This window comes from Oncorhynchus masou, chromosome 28 (assembly GCF_036934945.1).
Source record: "Oncorhynchus masou masou isolate Uvic2021 chromosome 28, UVic_Omas_1.1, whole genome shotgun sequence".
In the NCBI taxonomy this organism is placed as follows: Eukaryota; Metazoa; Chordata; class Actinopteri; order Salmoniformes; family Salmonidae; genus Oncorhynchus; species Oncorhynchus masou.
Window position 1 is genome coordinate 77,220,699 of NC_088239.1, and position 20,713 is coordinate 77,241,411.

Below are 20,713 nucleotides of genomic sequence, written 5' to 3' on the forward strand. Positions count from 1 at the left end.
AGAGTCTGGAGAAGATGAGGAATACGATGGAGAGGGAGAGATGAGAAGCCATTTCTGGCTCTGTGTCAAGGACCAAGGAACCAAAGAGAATGACTGAACTTCCTAATAGTTATAGCTTTCTTTAGGTCTCTTCCTGCTTCTGTTTGAGTGTCTATGCCTCCCTCAGTGGCAGATAAACACTATTACACTCTATCAACTAGTTGTAACATAAGGCTCTAAGGCTCTACAATTGATCTTTGTATTTTATTAGCACATTTTTAGATCTTACATCAAATAAAATCACTTGTTAATAAAGATGGATGACCCGGCAGCCTATTTAGTTGGTGTTGAGCAGCAACAGTTGAGATGGAGTCAGAAGTTCAGGTGCAAAAAAGATATAATTTATTTAAAAGTGCAGGTGCTCTTTTTGGTATATGAATAAACTACGAACTCACTTTGTTGTAGACTCTTCACGTTAACAGAGAAGGTACTCTGGTTGATGTCATGAGAGATGGAGGCCTTATCAGTGCTCTTGGGATGGTCAGTGCCCACTACATAAGAGCACATATCCTGGTAATATCCTTGACACAAGTATTTCACGTTTTTTATGTTAACGTTTTTTATGTAATCCTGATGATAGGGACATCAAATCAAATTTGATTTGTAACATGCCCAAATACAACAGGTTTAGACGATGCTTACTTATGAGCCCCTAACCAACGATGCAGTACAATAAATAGATTTAAGAAAATATTTACTAAATAAACTAAAGTAAAAACTAACCTAAAAAGTAACACAATAAAATTACAATAACGAGGCTATATACAGGCGGTACCGGTACCGAGTCAATGTGCGGGGTTACAGGTTAGTCGAGGTCATTTGTACATGTAGGTGGGGGTAAAGTGCGGGGGGTCAATGTAAATAGTCCGCATGGCCATTTATTAATTGTTCAGCAGTCTTATGGCTTGGGGGTAGAAGCTGTTTAGGAGCCTTTTGGACCAAAACTTGGCACTCTGGTATCACGTGCCATGAGGTAGCAGAGAGAACAGTCTATGACTTGGGTGACTGGAGTGTTTGACCATTTTTTGGGCCTTCATCTGACACAGCCTAGTATTTACGTGGATCCTGGATGGATGGCAGGAAGCTTGGCCCCAGTGATGTTCTGGGCCGTACGCACTACCCTCTGTAGCGCAGTACGATCGGATGTAGAGCAGTTGCCATACCAGGCGGTGAAGCAACCGGTCAGGGTGTTCTTGGTGCAGCTATAGAACTTTTTGATTCCAAATCTTTTCAGTCTCCTGAGGGGGAAAAGGTGTTGTTGTGCCTTCGTCACAGCTGTCTTGGTGTGTTAGGACCATGATAGTTTGTTGGTGATGTGGACACCAAGGAACTTGAAACTCTCAACCAGCTCCATCACTATCATAGGATGGTGATGGTGCCTCATGTCTGTACAGACACACAAGTTTGACCACCAGTACCTGCAGACACAAAAAAACAGACACAGTATTGACTGGAATTTAAGAAAATACACAATACAGAGAAATCACATTGCACCTGCAGTGTTTTTCCCCCCCTATTGACTAAAGGGTACTTTTCATTTTTAAAGGACAAATATGAGTGAAAACCAGAAAGTCCTCGCTCAAAATATAGATACAAAAACGAAATAAAAGGACACACATGACAACAGACAATAATCCTGTCCTGTCTTCAGAGTTTCAGCATTTACCCAAATCCTGTCTTCAAACAGCAGTGAACTGAACCATGACTGAATTCCATCATAGAAACATGGTGCACTTACCTGAGTCTGGAGAAGATGAGGGAGAGATGCAACCATGTCAGCATTTTGTATGATTTCCTATTATTTATCCATTATTTTACCAGGTAAAATGACTGAGAACACGTTCTCATTTGCAGCAACAACCTGGGGAATAGTTCCAGGGGAGAGGAGGGGAGATGATTGAGCCAATTGTAAACTGGGGATTATTAGGTGACCGTGATGGTTTGATGGCCAGATTGGGAATTTAGCCAGGACACCGGGGTTAAAACCCCTACTCTTACGGTAAGTGCCATGGGATCTTTAATGACCGCAGAGAGTCAGGACACCCGTTTAACATCCCATTCAAAAGAAGGCACCATTCACAGGGCAGTATCACTACCTTGGGGCATTGGGATATATTTTTTTCTAGACCAGAGGAAAGAGTGCCTCCTACTGGCCCTCCAAAATGACTTCCAGCAGCATCTGGTTTCCCATCCAGGGACTGACCAGTACCAACCCTGCTTAGCTTCAGAAGCAAGCCAGCAGGAGTATGCAGGGGTGTATGCTGTGTGGTATGCTGCTGGCATACCATACCTCATACGTATGATTCTGTAAGTAAATACAAGACACTCCATTTAGTATGGTATGGTATGTATTATTTTGTTGATGTCCATCATCCATTACGTATGATATGTTACGAATTAGAAATCGTACAATATGTTATGAATTTGTAAAACGTATAATGTGTTACGAATTCCAATTTGTTGAGGCTAATGTCAGCTAGGTGGCTAACATTTGAGTTTTGAGTTGAGGGACCACGCAAATTAATCAACATTTCGTTAACGTTAGCAACAACTTTATTTAGCCTAGGGGTTAGGGTGAGTGGATAAGGTTAGGTTGTGGTTAAGGTTAAAGTGTTAAGGTGAGATTTATGTTTAGCTAAAAGGGGTAAGGTTAGGTTTAGGTTTAGCTAAGATACTAAATACTTGCAAAGTTTCTAATTTGGTAAAATGCTACATTTATTCAGGATGAGTTTCAAACACATAACCGTTGGGTTGCCAGACGTTTGGGTGTATGCCCACCCATCCACCCAGACCAACCTTATGTAACCATGTGAAACATAATTTTCTTGTCCTGGATTTACCTTTGCTATGATACGTGACTTCTAGTCAAATTAAATCAAATGTATTGGTCACATACATGTGTTTAGCAGAAGTTATTGCGGGTGTAGCGAAATGCTTGTGCTTCTAGCTCCGACAGTGCAGTAATATCCCAAAATACACGTAAATCTAAGTAAGGAATGGATTAACAAAATATACATATATGTCAGAGTGGCATTGGACTAAGATACAGTGGCATAGTATAGAATACAGTACATACATATTTGATGGATGATGCAATATTTACACACAATTAAAGTGACTAAGATACCATAGAGTACAGAGATACCGTAGAGTATAGAGTACAATTTACACAGATGAGATGAGTAATGCAAGATACGGAGACATTATTAAAGTAGCTGGTGTTTCATTTCCTTAAAGTGGCCAGTGATTCCTAATCTATGTCTATAAGCAGCCGCCTCTGATGTGCTAGTGATGGCTGTTTAAGAGTCTGATGGCCTTGAGATAGAAGCTGCTTTTCAATCTCTCGGTCCCAGTTTTGATGCACCTGTACTGACCTTGCCTTCTAGATGATAGCGGGGTGAACAGGCAGTGGCTTGGGTGGTTGTTGTCCTTGATGATCTTTTTGGCCTTCCTATGGCATTGGGTGCTGTAGGTGTCCAGGAGGGCAGGAAGTTTTCCCCCGGTAATGCTTTGGGCAGTCCGCACCACTCTCTGGAGAGCTTTGAGGTTGTGGGCGGTACAGTTGCCGTACCAGACGGTGATTGTGCATCAATTGTGCATCTATAAAAGTTTGTGAGGGTTTTAGGTGTTAAGCCAAATTTCTTTAGCCTCCTGAGGTTGAAGAGGCGCTGCTGCGCCTTCTTCACCACATTGTCTGTGTGGGTGGACCATTTCAGTTTGTCGATGATGTGTACGCCGAGGAACTTCTCCACTGCGGTCCCATCGATGTGGATAGGGGGGTGCTCCCTCTACTGTTTCCTGAAATCCACAGTTGATCACCGACAACGATGAGACAGCCTATAGGAAGGAGGTCAGAGACCTGACATTGTGGTGCAAAGATAACAACCTCTCCCTCAATGTAATCAAGACAAAGGAGATGATTGTGGAAAAGGAGAACCGAGCACGCCCCCATTCTCAACGACGGGGCTGTAGTGGAGCAGGTTGAGAGCTTCAAGTTCCTTGGCGTCCACATCACCAACAAACTAACATGGTCCAAGCACACCAAGACAGTCGTGAAGAGGGCACGACAAAACCTATTCCCCCTAAGGAGACTGACCCCCACTTCTATGCTGCTGCTATTCTCTGTTATTATCTATGCATAGTCACTTTAATAACTCTACCTACATGTACATATTACTTCAATTACCTCAACACTGATTTCCCCGACTATTGACTCTGTACCGGTACCCCTTGTATACAGCCCTGCTATTGTTATTTACTGCTGCTCTTTAATTATTTGTAGTTCCTATCTCTTACTTTTTTTGTCGGTATTTTCTTAAAACTGCATTGTTGGTTAAGGGCTTGTATGTAAGCATTTCACTTGATTTTATTTGTTGAGGATCAGCGAAGAGGAGGTGTTGTTTCCTACCTTCTCCACCACTTGGTAACCCGTCAGGGAGTCCAGGACCCAGTTGCACAGGGTGGGGTTCAGACCCAGGGCCTCAAGCTTGATGATGAGCTTGGATGGTACTATGGTGTTGAATGCTGAGATATAGTCAATGAACAACATTCTGACATAGGTATGCCTCTTGTCCAGATGGGACAGGGCAGTGTGCAGTGTGCTGGCGATTGCATCGTCTGTGGAGCTATTGGGACGGTAAGCAAATTGAAGTGGGTCTAGGGTGGCAGGTAAGTTGGAGGTGATATGATCCTTGACTAGTCTTTCAAAGCACTTCATGATGACAAAGGTGAGTGCCACGGGGCTATAGTTATTTAGTTCAATTACCTTCGCTTTCTTAGGTTCAGGGAAAATGGTGGCCTTCTTGAAGCACGTGGGGACAACAGACTGGGATAGGGAGAGATTGAATATATCTGTAAATACACCAGCCAGCTGGTTTGCGCATGTGCTGAGGACACGGCTAGGGATACCATCTGGGCCAGCAGTCTTGCGAAGGTTAACATGCTTAAATGTCTTACTAATTTCGGCCATGGAGAAGGAAAGCCCATATTCCTTGATAGCGGGCTGCGTCAGTAGCACTCTATTAACCTCAAAGCGAATAACTACACTGTTTGTATTCTTACATATTCCCGGTCTTCTTGCCCTGGTTAAATTCGGTGTCTTGCGATTTCTGTTGTGTGCGACCAATCTATCCACGGTAACTGGTTTGGGAAGGTTTTAATAGTCACAGTGGGTGTAACATCTCCTATGCACTTCCTGATAAACTCATTCACCGTGTCGGTTTATATGTTAATATTATTTTTGATCCTACTCTGAACATATCCCACATGAAAACAATCTTGAAGCGTGGATTCAGATTGGTCAGACCAGCGTTGACTAGACCTTACCACGGGTTCTTCCTGTTTGAATATCTGCCTATAGGAAGGGAGGAGCAAGATGGAATTGTGGTCCGATTTGCCGAATGGAGGGCGGGGGACGGCCTTATATGCATTCTGGAAGGTAATGTAACAATGATCAAGAGTTTTAGCAGCGCGAGTACAACAATTAATATGTTGATAGAATTTCAGGACCCTTTTCCTCAAATTTGCTTTGTTAAAATCCCCAGCGACAGTAAATGCTGCCTCAGGATACAGTGGGGCAAAAAAGTATTTAGTCAGCCACCAATTGTGCAACTTCTCCCACTTAAAAAGATGAGAGAGGCCTTTATTTTTCATCATATGTCCACTTCAACTATGACAGACAAAATGAGAAGAAAAAAATCCAGAAAATCACACTGTATGATTTTTAATTAATTTATTTGCAAATTATGGTGGAAAATAAGTATTTGGTCACCTACAAACAAGCAAGATTTCTGTCTCTCACAGACCTGTAACTTCTTCTTTAAGAGGCTCCTCTGTCCTCCACTCGTTACCTGTATTAATGGCACCTGTTTGAACTTGTTATCAGTATAAAAGACACCTGTCCACAACCTCAAACAGTCACACTACAAACTCCACTATGGCCAAGACCAAAGAGCTGTCAAAGGATACCAGAAAAACTCAACTCACCGTGTTTGGAGGACAAAGAATGCTGAGTTGCATCCAAAGAACACCATACCATAGTTGAAGTGTACCTATGATGAAAATTACAGACCTCTCTCATCTTTTTAAGTGGGAGAACTTGCACAATTGGTGGCTAACTAAATACTTTTTTGCCCAACTGTATGTGGTTCCCACTTTGCATAAAGTCCAGTGAAGAGTCTTTGAGGGCCGCTGTGGTATCAGCTTGAGGGGGGACATAGACCCCTGTGGCTATTATTGACGAAAATTATGTCTGAAGATATTACGGTCGGCATTTGTTTGTGAGATATTCTAGGTTGGTGAACAGAAGAACTTGAGTTCCTGTATGTTATCACAGTTACACCATAAGTCATTAATCATAAAACATACCTCCAACCTTCTGCTTCCCGGAGAGATGTTTGTTCCTGTCGGCACGATATATATACTGAGAACTCAACTGGCTTTACAGAGTCAGACAGTATATCTCGATAGAGCCATGTTTCCATGAAGCAGAGTATGTTACAATCCCTGGTGTCTCTCTGAAAAGCAACTCTCGCCTTGAGCTTATCAACTTTATTATCCAGATGTGTGGCCAAAACTTTTGAGAATTACACAAATATTAATTTTCACAAAGTTTGCTGCTTCAGTGTCTTTAGATATTTTTGTCAGATGTTACTGTGGAATACTGAAGTATAATTACAAGAATTTAATGTGTCAAAGGTGTCAAAGGATTTTATCTACAATTACATGAAGTTGATGCAAAGAGTCAATATTTGCAGTGTTGATCCTTCTTTTTCAAGGCCTCTGCAATCCGCCCTGGCATGCTGTCAATTAATTTCTGGGCCACATCCTGACTGATGGCAGCCCATTCTTGCATAATCAATGCTTGGAGTTTGTCAAAATTTCTGGGTTTTTGTTTGTCCACCTACCTCTTGAGGATTGACCACAAGTTCTCAATGGGATAAAGGTCTGGGGAGTTTCCTGGCCATGGACTGAAAATATAGATGTTTTGTTCCCCGAGCCACTTAGTTATCACTTTTGCCTTATGGCAATGTGCTTCATCATGCTGGAAAAGGCATTGTTCGTCACCAATCTGTTCCTGGATGTTTGAGAGAAGCTGCTCTCGGAGGATGAATAAAGAATGTTGATACCATTCTTTATTCATGGCTGTGTTCTTAGGCAAAATTGTGAGTGAGCCCACTCCCTTGGCTGAGAAACAACCTGACACATGAATGGTCTCAGAATGCTTTACTGTTGGCATGACACAGGACCGATGGTAGCGCTCACCTTGTCTTTTCCAGACAAGCTCTTTTCCGGGATGCCCCAAACAATTGGAACGGGGATTCATCAGAGAAAATGACTTTACCCCAGTCCTCAGCAGTCCAATCCCTGTACCTTTTGCAGAATATCAGTCTGTCCCTGTTGTTTTTCCTGGAGAGAAGTGGCTTCTTTGCTACCCTTCTTGACACCAGGCCATCCTCCAAACGTCTTCACCTCACTGTGCATGCAGATGCACTTACACCTGCCTGCTGCCATTCCTGAGCATGCTCTGTACTGGTGGTGCCCCGATCCCCCAGCTGAATCAACTTTAGGAGACGGTCCTGGCACTTGCTGAACTTTCTTGGGCGCCCTGAGGCCTTCTCCACAATAATGGAACCGCTCTCTTTGAAGTTCTTGAGGATCCGATAAATGGTTGATTTAGGCTCAATCTTACTGGCAGCAATAGCCTTTTTGTGCAAAGCAATGATGGCAAGTGTTTCCTTGCACATAACGATGGATGACGGAGGAAGAACAATGATTCCAAGCACCACCCTTCCTTTTGAAGCTTCCAGTCTGTTATTCGAACTCAATCAGCCTGACAGAGTGATCTCCAGCCTTGTCCTCGTCAACACTCACACCTGTGTTAATGAGAGAATCACTGACATGTCAGTTGATCCTTTTGTGGCAGGGCTGAAATGCAGAGGAAATGTTATGGGATTCAGGTCATTTGCATGGCAAAGAGGGACTTTGCAATTAATTGCAATTCATCTGATCACGCATAACATTCTGGAGTATATGCAAATTGCCATCATACAAATTTAGGCAGCAGACTTTATGAAAATTAATATTTGTGTCATGCTCAAAACTTCAGTCGACACAGTCCATGAGACCAGGCTGAGATATGAGGAGCCGTGTGGGTGGTTGTTTTTGTCTTGGTCTGTGTATGTCATAATATTCAAATCAAATTTTATTTGTCACATACACATATTGCTCAAATGTGTGTGTCAAGGACCAAGGCACCAAAGAGAACAACTTTACTTCCTAATGTATACAGACATAATTGTCTTCTACTCTCTTCTTGCATCTGTTTGACTGTATATGCCCCCCTCAGTGGCTGATAACTAGTCCCCAGCATATAGTAATTGCTAACAACCTTTAAAAAACTAATACAAATAACAATCCATTTGGCATTCAGCATTAGCCTTTTATTTTGTTACACAGCTTGTTCATTTAATATACATATTTGATCATAATCAGTTACATTTGACTAGATACATGATATCAATAAGATTAAAAAGTGACAAGGGCATTGGAGTACTGCAGGTGGGCGGGACATGACTAATATAACAGATACACTACATGACCTAAAGTATGTGGACATCTGCTCGTCAAACATCTCATTCTAAAATAATGGGCATTGATATGGAGTTGGTCCCCCCCTTTGCTGCTATAAACAGCCTCCACTCTTCTAGGAAGGCTTTCACCTAGATGTTGGAACATTGCTGCTATCCTTCCAGGATGAGGGCTCTTTAGGACCAAGATCTTCACTCAGTCAGTCACTGCTGTGTTGCTGCCCTCTGCTGGACAGAAAGTAGATTGGTGCACAATACAGGCATGTTACAGAAATAATGATAACAATGTAGTCAGCTTCTCTATATGATAAGGATAACAAAGTGAGAGACTAAAGAGTGATGCATTGTACACATACAGTAGTAATTTATGGTCTTGTTTGTTTGTTTTTTTTGTTAAGAGATTAGCATCATCTGAGAGAGAAGATAAGTCAACACTGACCTGCGGTGTGGGACTAGTGAGCTGTAGACCACATTATCATCTGGTTCTGTCTAGATGAGAGGAGGGACACACAGGTAGAGAGGTGAAGAGGGTCAATTTGGGATGATGGAATGTAGGCAACTGCTTGGAAACAAACACTGTTTGTTGCAGAATAGCTGACACAGGGAAGAGATCCTCCTCCCGTTACGGGGTCTGAGACGCCGAAGCTTCCCACCATTAGCTCTGACAAATTGAAAACTCTAGTCATTGGCGACTCCATTACCCGCAGTATTAGACTTAAAACGAATCATCCAGCGATCATACACTGTTTACCAGGGGGCATGGCTACCGACGTTATGGCTAATCTGCTGGCTAAAGCTAAAACTGGCGAGTGTAGGGAGTACAGAGATATTGTTATCCACGTCGGCACCAACGATGTTAGGATGAAACAGTCAGAGATCACCAAGCGCAACATAGCTTCTGCGTGTAAATCAGCTAGAAAGATGCGTCGGCATCGAGTAATTGTCTCTGGCCCCCTCCCAGTTAGGGGGAGTGATGAGCTCTACAGCAGTCGCTCACAACTCAATCGCTGGTTGAAAACTGTTTTCTGCCCCTCCCAAAAGATAGAATTTGTAGATAATTGGCCCTCTTTCTGGGAAACACCCACAAACAGGACCAAGCCTGACCTGCTGAGGAGTGACGGACTCCATTATCAGTTATCACCATTGAGACCGTGTCTGTGCCTCGACCTAGGTTGGGCAAAACTAAACATGGCGGTGTTCGCCTTAGCAATCTCACTAGGATAAAGACCTCCTCCATTCCTGTCATTATTGAAAGAGATCATGATACCTCAGATCTCAAAATAGGGCTACTTAATGTTAGACCCCTTACTTCAAAGGCAATTATAGTCAATGAACTAATCACTGATCATAATCTTGATGTGATTGGCCTGACTGAAACATGGCTTAAGCCTGATGAATTTACTGTGTTAAATGAGGCCTCACCTCCAGGCTACACTAGTGACCATATCCCCCGTGCATCCCGCAAAGGCAGAGGTGTTGCTAACATTTACGATAGCAAATTTCTATTTACAAAAAAACAAAAAAAAAACGTTTTTGTCTTTTGAGCTTCTAGTCATGAAATCTATGCAGTCTACTCAATCACTTTTTATAGCTACTGTTTACAGGCCTCCTGGGCCATATACAGCGTTCCTCATTGAGTTCCCTGAATTCCTATCGGACCTTGTAGTCATAGCTGATAATATTCTAATCTTTGGTGACTTTAATATTCACATGGAAAAGTCCACAGACCCACTCCAAAAGGCTTTCGGAGCCATCATCGACTCAGTGGGTTTTGTCCAACATGTCTCTGGACCCACTCACTGTCACAGTCATACTCTGGACCTAGTTTTGTCCCATGGAATAAATGTTGTGGATCTTAATGTTTTTCCTCATAATCCTGGACTATCGGACCACCATTTTATTACGTTTGCAATTGCAACAAATAATCTGCTCAGACCCCAACCAAGGAACATCAAAAGTCGTGCTATAAATTCACAGACAACACAAAGATTCCTTGATGTCCTTCCAGATTCCCTCTGTCTACCCAAGGACGCCAGAGGACAACAATCAGTTAACCACCTAACTGAGGAACTCAATTTAACCTTGCGCAATACCCTAGATGCAGTTGCACCGCTAAAAACTAAAAACATTTCTCATAAGAAACTATCTCCCTGGTACACAGAAAATACCCGAGCTCTGAAGCAAGCTTCCAGAAAATTGGAACGGAAATGGCGCAACACCAAACTGGAAGTCTTCCGACTAGCTTGGAAAGACAGTACCGTGCAGTACCGAAGAGCCCTTACTGCTGCTACACCAAACTGGAAGTCTTCCGACTAGCTTGGAAAGACAGTACCGTGCAGTCCCGAAGAGCCCTTACTGCTGCTACACCAAACTGGAAGTCTTCCGACTAGCTTGGAAAGACAGTACCGTGCAGTCCCGAAGAGCCCTTACTGCTGCTACACCAAACTGGAAGTCTTCCGACTAGCTTGGAAAAACAGTACCGTGCAGTACCGAAGAGCCCTTACTGCTGCTACACCAAACTGGAAGTCTTCCGACTAGCTTGGAAAGACAGTACCGTGCAGTCCCGAAGAGCCCTTACTGCTGCTTGATCATCCTATTTTTCTAACTTAATTGAGGAAAATAAGAACAATCCGAAATTCCTTTTTGATACTGTCGCAAAGCTAACTAAAAAGCAGCATTCCCCAAGAGAGGATGGCTTTAACTTCAGCAGTAATAAATTCATGAACTTCTTTGAGGAAAATATCATGATTATTAGAAAGCAAATTACGGACTCCTCCTTATTAAATCTGCGTATTTCTTCAAAGATCAGTTGTCCTGAGTCTGCACAACTTTGCCAGGACCTAGGATCAAGAGAGACGCTCAAGTGTTTTAGTACTATAGCTCTTGACACAATGATGAAAATAATCATTGCCTCTAAACCTTCAAGCTGCATACTGGACCCTATTCCAACTAAACTACTGAAAGAGCTGCTTCCTGTGCTTGGCCCTCCTATGTTGAACGTAATAAACGGCTCTCTATCCACCGGATGTGTACCAAACTCACTAAAAGTGGCAGTAATAAAGCCTCTCTTGAAAAAGCCAAACCTTGACCCAGAAAATATGAAAAACTAGCGGCCTATATCGAATCTTCCATTCCTCTCAAAAATGTTAGAAAAGGCTGTTGCGCAGCAACTCACTGCCTTCCTGGTCGGTTCCCCTCTTTCCACTGGGATTCCTATTACAGGGGCTGAGTCACTGGCTTACTGGGGGCTCTCTCATACTGTCCCTGAGAGGGGTGCGTCACCTGAGTGGGTTGAGTCACTGATGTGATCGTCTTGCCTGGGTTGGCGCCCCCACCTTGGGTTGTGCCGTGGCGGAAATCTTTGTGGGCTATACTCAGCCTTGTCTCAGGATGGTAAGTTGGTGGTTGAAGATATCCCTCTAGTGGTGTGGGGGCTGTGCTTTGGCAAAGTGGGTGGGCTTATATCCTTCCGGTTTGGCCCTGTCCGGGGGTGTCCTCGGATGGGGCCACAGTGTCTCCTGACCCCTCCTGTCTCAGCCTCCAGTATTTATGCTGCAGTAGTTTATGTGTCGGGGGGCTAGGGTCAGTTTGTTAAATCTGGAGTACTTCTCCGGTCCTATTCGGTGTCCTGTGTGAATTTAAGTGTGCTCTCTCTAATTCTCTCTTTCTCTCTTTCCTTGCTCTCGGGGGACCTGAGCCCTAGGACCATGCCTCAGGACTACCTGACATGATGACTCCTTGCTGTCCCCAGTCCACCTGGCCGTGCTGCTGCTCCAGTTTCAACTGTTCTGCCTTATTATTATTGGACCATGCTGGTCATTTATGAACATTTGAACATCTTGGCCATGGTCTGTTATAATCTCCACCCGGCACAGCCAGAAGAGGACTGGCCACCCCACATAGCCTGGTTCTTCTCTAGGTTTCTTCCTAGGTTTTGGCCTTTCTAGGGAGTTTTTCCTAGCCACCGTGCTTCTACACCTACATTGCTTGCTGTTTGGGGTTTTAGGCTGGGTTTCTGTACAGCACTTTGAGATATCAGCTATATAGATACATTTGATTTGATTTGAAAACACTCCCTTCTTAATGAAGAAGCTATCCAGAGTAAAGCCCACATGATCTCCAGTCCAGACCACCCCCCTACACCACTGCTTTGATCTTCTCTCATCAGGTCAGACTATTAAATATCTCACTGTGGGCTTTAGGAGGAGTTTCATCCTAGGGACCATCCCAATTCTCAGCAGTTCCATGTGTCTTCCTCCTATGGGCAGGTGGGTGGTACTATTTATGTCTGACTGTTGTTTGTTTCCTGATGTTCCTCTTATGGGACAATAAACATGATATGTGACTTCATCGATAACCCCACCGGTCTGCTGACAGTACAACACAGATACAACTTCATCTATTAATATCAAAGTGATCAGAAAAGCAGCGTCACCTTGGTCTGTACATTTAGCTGGTTCCTCCTCTTGGGGACAACAGTGCTGTATGTCACATCACCATTGGCAGGAAATGGATCCAGCTGTAGGGTGAGAGAGCTGTAGACCACATTATCATCAGGTTCTGCCTATAAGAGAGGGGCACACACAGGTAGAGAGGTGAAGAGGGACAATAGAATATCGACTACAGCTTGGAAACACACTGGAGTAGGGACATAAAGAATCGCAAGGCTGCCGGCCCACACAGCATCCCGAGCCGCGTCTTCAGAGCATGCGCAGATCAGCTGGCTGGTGTTTACAGACATATTCAATCTCCCTACTAGCTTCTGCTGTCCCCACTAGGTTTAAGTTGTCCACCATTGTTCGTGTACCCAAGAAAGTGAAGGCAACAGAACTAAATGACTATTGCCCCGTAGCACTCAATTCTCTCATAATGAAATGCTTTGAGAGGCTAGTTAATGATCATATCACCACCTTACCTGACACCCTAAACCCAGTTCAATTTCATGCCGCCCCTATAGATCCACAGACGATTCAATCGCCGTAGCACTGCCCTAACCCGTCTGGACAACAGGAATACCAATGTAAGAATGCTGTTCATTGACTACAGCTCAGCCTTCAACACCATAGTACCCTCCAAGCTCATCATTTAGCTCTGGGTCTAAACTCCGCCCTGTGCAAATGGGTCCTTGACTTCCTGACGGGCCACCCCCAGGTGGTGAAGGTAGGAAACAACACCTCCAATAAACTGATCCTCAACACAGGGGCCCCACCAGCCCCCTCCTGTACTCTCTGTTCACCCAGTACTGTGTGGCCACGCATGCCTCCAACTCAATCATCAAGTTTGCAGATGACAACAATAGTAGCCTGATTGCCAAAAATGACGAGACAGTCTACAGGGAGGAGGTGAAGGCCCTGGCAGAGTGATGCCAGGTAGATAACCTCTCCCTTAACAAAACAAAGGAGCGGATTGTGGACTTCAGGAGACTGCAGAGGGAGCACGCCCCCATCCACAGGGCCGCAGTGGAGAAAGTTAACAGCTTCACATTCCTCGGTGTACACGTCACTGACAATCTGATATGTTCTACCCACACAGACAGTGTAGTGAATAAGGCACAACAGTGCCTCTTCAACCTAAGGAGGCTGAAGAAATTTAGCTTGACCCCTAAGACCCTCGAGAGCATCCTGTATCAGCACCTGGTATGGCAACTGCACCACCTGCAAGCACAGGGCTCGACAGAGGGTGGTGCGGTCTGCACAACACATCACCGGGGGCACACCACTGCCTGCCCTCCAGGACACCTACAGCACCCGATGTCACAGGAAGGCCAGAAAGATAAAAGGACATCAACCACCCGAGCCACGGCCTGTTCACCCCGCTATCATCCAGAAGGCAAAGTCAGTACAGGTGCATCAATGTTGGACCCGAGAGACTGAAAAACAGCTTCGAACACAAGGTCGTCAGACTCTTAAATAGCCATCACTGGGTGAAATCCACCCAGTGCCCTGCCCTGAACTTAGTTTCCGTCACTCACGGCGACAACCCGGTTACTCAACCCTGCACCTTAGAGGCTGCTGCTCTATGTACATAGACATGGAATCACTGGTCCCTTTAATAATGTTTACTTACTGTTTTACTCATTTTAAATGTATATGCTGTATTCTAGTCAGTGTCATCTCATTCAACTATATATCTCTCTCACACACACACACACACACACACACACACACACACACACACACACACACACACACACACACACACACACACACACACACACACACACACACACACACATCCTACAGATATACTAAATATTCTATCCACATACTATTCATAATGTCTATACATCCCATCACACACACACATGTATTTATACTCCGAATTCCAACATTGCTCATCCTAATGTTTCTATATTTGTTAATTCCATTATTTTACTTCTAGATCTGTGTCTATTGTTGTGAATTGTTAGATATCACTGCACTGCTGTAGCTAGGAACACAAGCATTACGCTACACCTGCAAAAACATCCTCTAATTATATATGTTTGCGGCCTATAAAATTGGATTTGATAAAGACATTAAAACTCCAAAATGTTTACAGTGTAAGACATTTAAATGGTCTAACAAATGTGACTTCATCTATTTTCTATCCTCATGCACCAGTCTGCCACGTAGCCGACAGTACAACACAGCTACAACTTCATCTATTAATATCATAGTGATCAGAATTGCAGCCTTACCTTGGTCTGTACATTTAGCTGGTTCCTCCTCTTGGGGACAACAGTGCTGTATGTCACATCATCACCATTGGCAGGAAATGGGTCCTGCACAAGTTTATTTCCTCAGAACAGTTCAGAAAACTAATACAAAATACTATTTTACTTAGAACATTTTTTAACCTTTAAGTATGTGCATTTTACTGTATTTAAGCTTGGACTATCCTTTTTCAATTGGATTAGTTCAGAAATATCTGTAGTGGTACTTTAACCAGTGACTGTTCAACAGATCCTATTATTATCTCTACATTGCAAACCAATTTGACAAACTGACATCACACTGTCTCAACAGTCCTGGGTATGTAGCATTGACTGTAAATATAGAGTTAACGGTTATAGATTGTACAGTTACAATGGACATGAAGCTATAGCTGAAGAGCTAATTTGTGATTTAAGTCCATCTGATGTCCATGTCCTGTAACGCTCGTCTGATGAAGGAGTGGACCAAAGCGCAGCGCGTGTTCATGATATTTATTTAAATCTGAACACGAGAACAAAAATAACAACACAAGAAACGAACAGTTCTGTAAGGTAACTAAAACTATACAGAAAACAACTACCCACAAACCCAGGTGGGGAAAAAGGCTACCTAAGTATGATTCTCAATCAGAGACAACAATAGACAGCTGCATCTGTTTGAGAACCACACCCGGCCAAACACAGAGAAATAGAAAAAAACTAGAAAAAGAAACTAGAATGCTCACCCTCATCACTCCCTGGCCTAACCAAAATAGAGAATAAAAGAGAGAATAAAAGCTTTTATTCTCACAAGACCTTGAGTCAGATGAGAGGAAGATGAGTGTAGCCTACCACTGCGGTGTTTGTTGTCTGGTCCATGGCCTTATTGTCCTCTAGAATAAAGACATATGCAGTATTAGAGACCTAAGATATACTTGAATAATACTGAATACATTCATCATAGAGTAATACTTTTGAGTCTCCTCCTCTTATGTTAAGATACATTGGTTATAACAGTCTTCTCCTCTTATGTTAAGATACATTGGTTATAACAGTCTTCTCTTCTTATGTCAAGATACATTGGTTATAACAGTCTTCTCCACTTATGTCAAGATACATTGGTTATAACAGTCTTCTCCTCTTATGTTAAGATACATTGGTTATAACAGTCTTCTCCTCTTATGTTAAGATACATTGGTTATAACAGTCTTCTCCTCTTATGTTAAGATACATTGGTTATAACAGTCTTCTCCTCTTATGTTAAGATACATTGGTTATAACAGTCTCCTCCACTTATGTTAAGATACATTGGTTATAACAGTCTTCTCCTCTTATGTCAAGATACATTGGTTATAACAGTCTTCTCCTCTTATGTCAAGATACATTGGTTATAACAGTCTTCTACTCTTATGTTAAGATACATTGGTTATAACAGTCTTCTCCACTTATGTTAAGATACATTGGTTATAACAGTCTTCTCCTCTTATGTCAAGATACATTGGTTATAACAGTCTTCTCCTCTTATGTTAAGATACATTGGTTATAACAGTCTTCTCCTCTTATGTCAAGATACATTGGTTATAACAGTCTTCTCCTCTTATATTAAGATACATTGGTTATAACAGTCTTCTCCTCTTATGTCAAGATACATTGGTTATAACAGTCTTCTCCTCTTATGTCAAGATACATTGGTTATAACATATGCTAATACAGTTGTCTTTCAGGAAAATATTTACTGTCTCCTGAAAATATCTCCAAAATCAAACTTAGCACTTTTTCATTATAGTCGTTATAGAATGAATACTTACTATGCTTTCTCCACATCTTCCATGTGACTAAAACACCAGCTATCACCACCACCAACATGCCCAGAGGAATCAGTAGGACTTTTAGATCTATGGAACTGAAGGTGAAAGACTATGTTTAGTGTAAAATACAGTCCATAAAACATCAAAGATAAATAGATTAGAACACAATTATATGTTTTTTCTACTGCTAAGAGAACATGGAAACATGTGTTCAGCCCTTCACACCTTTTACATCCAATAATAGAATGCTGCTACTTCTACAAACCACAGAGAAATGAGGAAGTGGTAAATGTCTCTATAAGTGCAATGACCTATAAACGGTGTGAAAACATATAAGGAGGTTATTTTTGTGACCTAAACGCTAATGTCAGAAAATGTTCACTTTCTATTGTCATCCATTTGGAAGAGTAAGTATGAAATACAGCTGTATGAGTGATAATTACCTCATGGTGACCTTCTCCTGGCTCCCCGCAGGTCCTTGGACTGTGTTGTCAGTCTGAACAGGCTCAGCAGCTGGAGAGAAAGAGGATTGTTCAGTGGCAAAACTGGATAAATCCAGGTTAATACTTGATTCTGTGCATCTGATTGCTCTCTACTCACTGGTCATAGTGGAGGTACTTTGTGTGGTAGTTTGTTGTCTAACAGTGATGTGAACAGGCATCATAAGGTCTCCCACTCCACACATGTACCAGCCAGTGTTCTCCGTCTTCAGTCCACTCATAGTCACCGTTAAGACATTTCTTCTGGGGGATTCAGTGGTCTGCTGTAGAGTCACTGATGTTCCGTTTTTTGCCCCAGAATCCACCCAAACACAGCAGCCACTACTGCCACCAATCCTGCACCACCCATTTCTATTTCCAGTGTTACTATAGTAACAATTTACAATGACACTCCCTCCTTCAACTCCAGTCAACTCCTGTTGGTCCACATAGAGTTCTGGAGTACCTGAACAGAGGTACAGACACCAAAGGTCCTGAGTGATCAAGTGTTTTTTGTAACAACTGACCACAAATATCATAATGATGATATGATGGATAGAGAACAGAAAGTAGACTTATGCCAACAGTCCTCATTTCAACTTGAACAATAATAGTGATATCAGTAAATGAAACCAGAACACCAATCATATGGAAGAGTTGCAGGGATCTTACCTGGTACGACAGATAGGTGGAACCATTCTGCCCTGACATTTATTCCACCATTGACGTCCACGCCACAATAGTAACGTCCAGAGTCCTCTGGCTCCAGATCAGTCATGGTCACGGTCATGGTTAGCAGGTTGATGTCATCAAAGACTGAGGCCTTAGCTGTGCCCTTAGGAGGTTTAGCGTGTACAACATGGGAGCAACTATCAAAATGATCTCCTTTACATAAGTATTTAGAATGTTTGATATAATAATGATGATAGGGACATGGGATGGTGATGGAGTCTCCTGTCTTCACAGACACACGATAAGCACCTGAAGACGCAACAGAAAACACAGATTAGAATTCAGAATCTCACAGCAGAAAAATGACATTCCATCTGGACTCTAACACACATAATACAGGAAGTGTTATTGATAAGACAAGCTACTGTTCCTGTCTTCAGAGTTTCAGCATGTGTCCAGTCTCAGTCCCTTACCTCAACTTCAGCACGTCATAGAAACATGTTACACTTTCATATAAAAAAAAATTGTTGGCACATCCAGCCCCCCCCTCCTCCACAGAGGGCAGAAACAACAGTTGAAGTCAGAAGTTTACATACACCTTAGCCGAATACATTTAAACTCAGTTTCACAATTCTTGACATTTAATTCTAGTAAAAATTCCCTGTCTTAGGTCATTTAGGATCACCACTTTATTTTAAGAATGTGAAATGTCAGAATAGTAGCAGAGATAATTATTTATTTCAGCTTTTCTTTATTTCATCACATTCCCCGTGGGTCAGAAGTTTACATACACTCAATTAATATTTGGTAGCTTGCCTTTAAATTGTTTAACTTGGGTCAAGCGTTTTGGGTAGCCTTCCACAAGCTTCCCTCAATAAGTTGGATGAATTCTGGCCCATTCCTCCTGACAGAGCTGGTGTAACTGAGTCAGGTTTGTAAGGCTTCCTTGCTCACACACGCTTTTTCAGTTCTGTCCACACATTTTCTATGGGATTGAGGTCAGGACTTTGTGATGGCCACTCCAATACCTTGACTTTGTTGTCCTTGTGCCATTTTGCCACAACTTTGGAAGTATGCTTGGGGTCATTGTCCATTTGGAAGACCCATTTGCGACCAAGCTTTAACTTCATGACTGATGTCTTGTGATGTGCTTCAATATATCCACATAATTTTCCTCCCTCATGATGCCATCTATTTTGTGAAGTGCACCAGTCCCTTCTGCAGCAAAGCACCCCCACAACATGATGCTGCCAGCCCGTGCTTCACGGTTGGGAGGGTGTTCTTCGGCTTGCAAGCATCCCCCTTTTTCCTCCAAACAAAAACGACGGTCATTATGGCCAAACAGTTCTATTTTTGTTTCATCAGACCAGAGGACATTTCACCAAAAAGTACGATTTTCGTCCCCATGTGCAGTTGCAAACCATTATATGGAGGTTTTGGAGCAGTGGCTTCTTCCTTGTTGAGCGGCCTTTCAGGTTATGTCGATATAGGACTTGTTTTACTGTGGATATAGCTACTTTGTACCCGTTTCCTCCAGCATCTTCACAGGGTCCTTTGCTGTTATTCAGGGATTGATTTGCACTTTTCGCACCAAAGTACGTTCATCTCTAGGAGACAGAACATGTCTCCTTCCTAAGCGGTATGATGGCTGCGTGGTTTATACTTGCGTACTATTGTTTGTACAGATGAACGTGGTACCTTCAAGCATTTGGAAATTGTTCCCAAGGATGAACCACACTTGTGGAGGCCTACAATTTTATTTCTGAGGTCTTGACTGATTTTTTTTGATTTTCCCATATCAAGCAACTAGGCACTGAGTTTGAAGGTTGAGTTACCTGTCTAACAGAACACAGAGGGTGTTCTTTAATGGAAGCCTCTCCAATATAATCCAGGTAGAATCAGGAATTCCCTCGGGTAGCAGTCTAGGCCCCTTACTTTTTTCAATCTTTTCTAATGACATAACACTGGCTATGAGTAAAGCCAGTGTGTCTATGTATGCGAATTACTCAACACTATACACGTCAGCTACTACAGCGACTGAAATGACTGCTACACTTAACAAAGACCTGCAGTTAGTTTCAGGAATAAGTTCGTCCTAAATATTATTAAAACTAAAAGCATTGTATTTGGGACATTCACTAAACCCTAAACCTCAACAAAATCTTGTAATAAATCATGTGGAAATTGAGCAATTTGGGCAGACTAAATTGCTTGGAGTAACCCTGGATTGTAAACTGTCATGGTCAAAACATATTGATTTAACAATGGCTAAGATTGGGGGAAGTCTGTCCATAATAAAGTGCAGCTCTACCTTCTTAACAGCACTATCAACAAGGCAGGTCCTACAGGCTTTAGTTTTGTCGTACCTAGACTACTGTTCAGTCGTGTGGTCAGGTGCAACAAAGAGGGACTTAGAAAAATTGAAATTGGCTCAGAACAGGACATCACAGCTGG

At 42.7% G+C, this 20,713-nt stretch overlaps 1 protein-coding gene across 4 annotated transcripts; it reads right to left on the bottom strand.

Annotated features, from left to right (window-relative positions):
- Nucleotides 1–8,467: 8,467 nt before the first annotated feature.
- LOC135516924 (uncharacterized) lies at nt 8,468–17,908 on the bottom strand. Of its 4 annotated transcripts, none has more exons than XM_064940994.1 (8): nt 17,709–17,908; nt 17,552–17,621; nt 17,109–17,203; nt 16,153–16,193; nt 15,307–15,390; nt 13,063–13,191; nt 9,067–9,112; nt 8,468–8,852 (listed from the first exon to the last, which is right to left on the bottom strand). In XM_064940994.1, exons 1-7 carry the CDS (start codon nt 17,827–17,829, stop codon nt 9,080–9,082), a joined length of 573 nt encoding a protein of 190 aa, XP_064797066.1. In that variant the 5' UTR covers nt 17,830–17,908; the 3' UTR covers nt 8,468–8,852; nt 9,067–9,079. The 4 variants fall into 4 exon arrangements, with proteins under 4 accessions (XP_064797066.1, XP_064797067.1, XP_064797065.1 ...); XM_064940995.1 differs by having other exon boundaries at nt 8,468–8,855; XM_064940993.1 differs by having other exon boundaries at nt 9,067–9,116.
- Nucleotides 17,909–20,713: the final 2,805 nt, after the last annotated feature.

Coding starts and splice junctions, on each gene's coding strand:
- LOC135516924 (XM_064940992.1), bottom strand. CDS start 17,829: ATGAGTGGACTGAAGACGGAGAACACTGGCTGGTACATGTGTGGAGTG. Junction 17,622..17,708: donor AAGTACCTCCACTATGACCA/GTGAGTAGAGAG, acceptor CTTTCTCTCCAG/CTGCTGAGCCTGTTCAGACT. Junction 8,856..9,066: donor TCACTAGTCCCACACCGCAG/GTCAGTGTTGAC, acceptor CTTTCTGTCCAG/CAGAGGGCAGCAACACAGCA.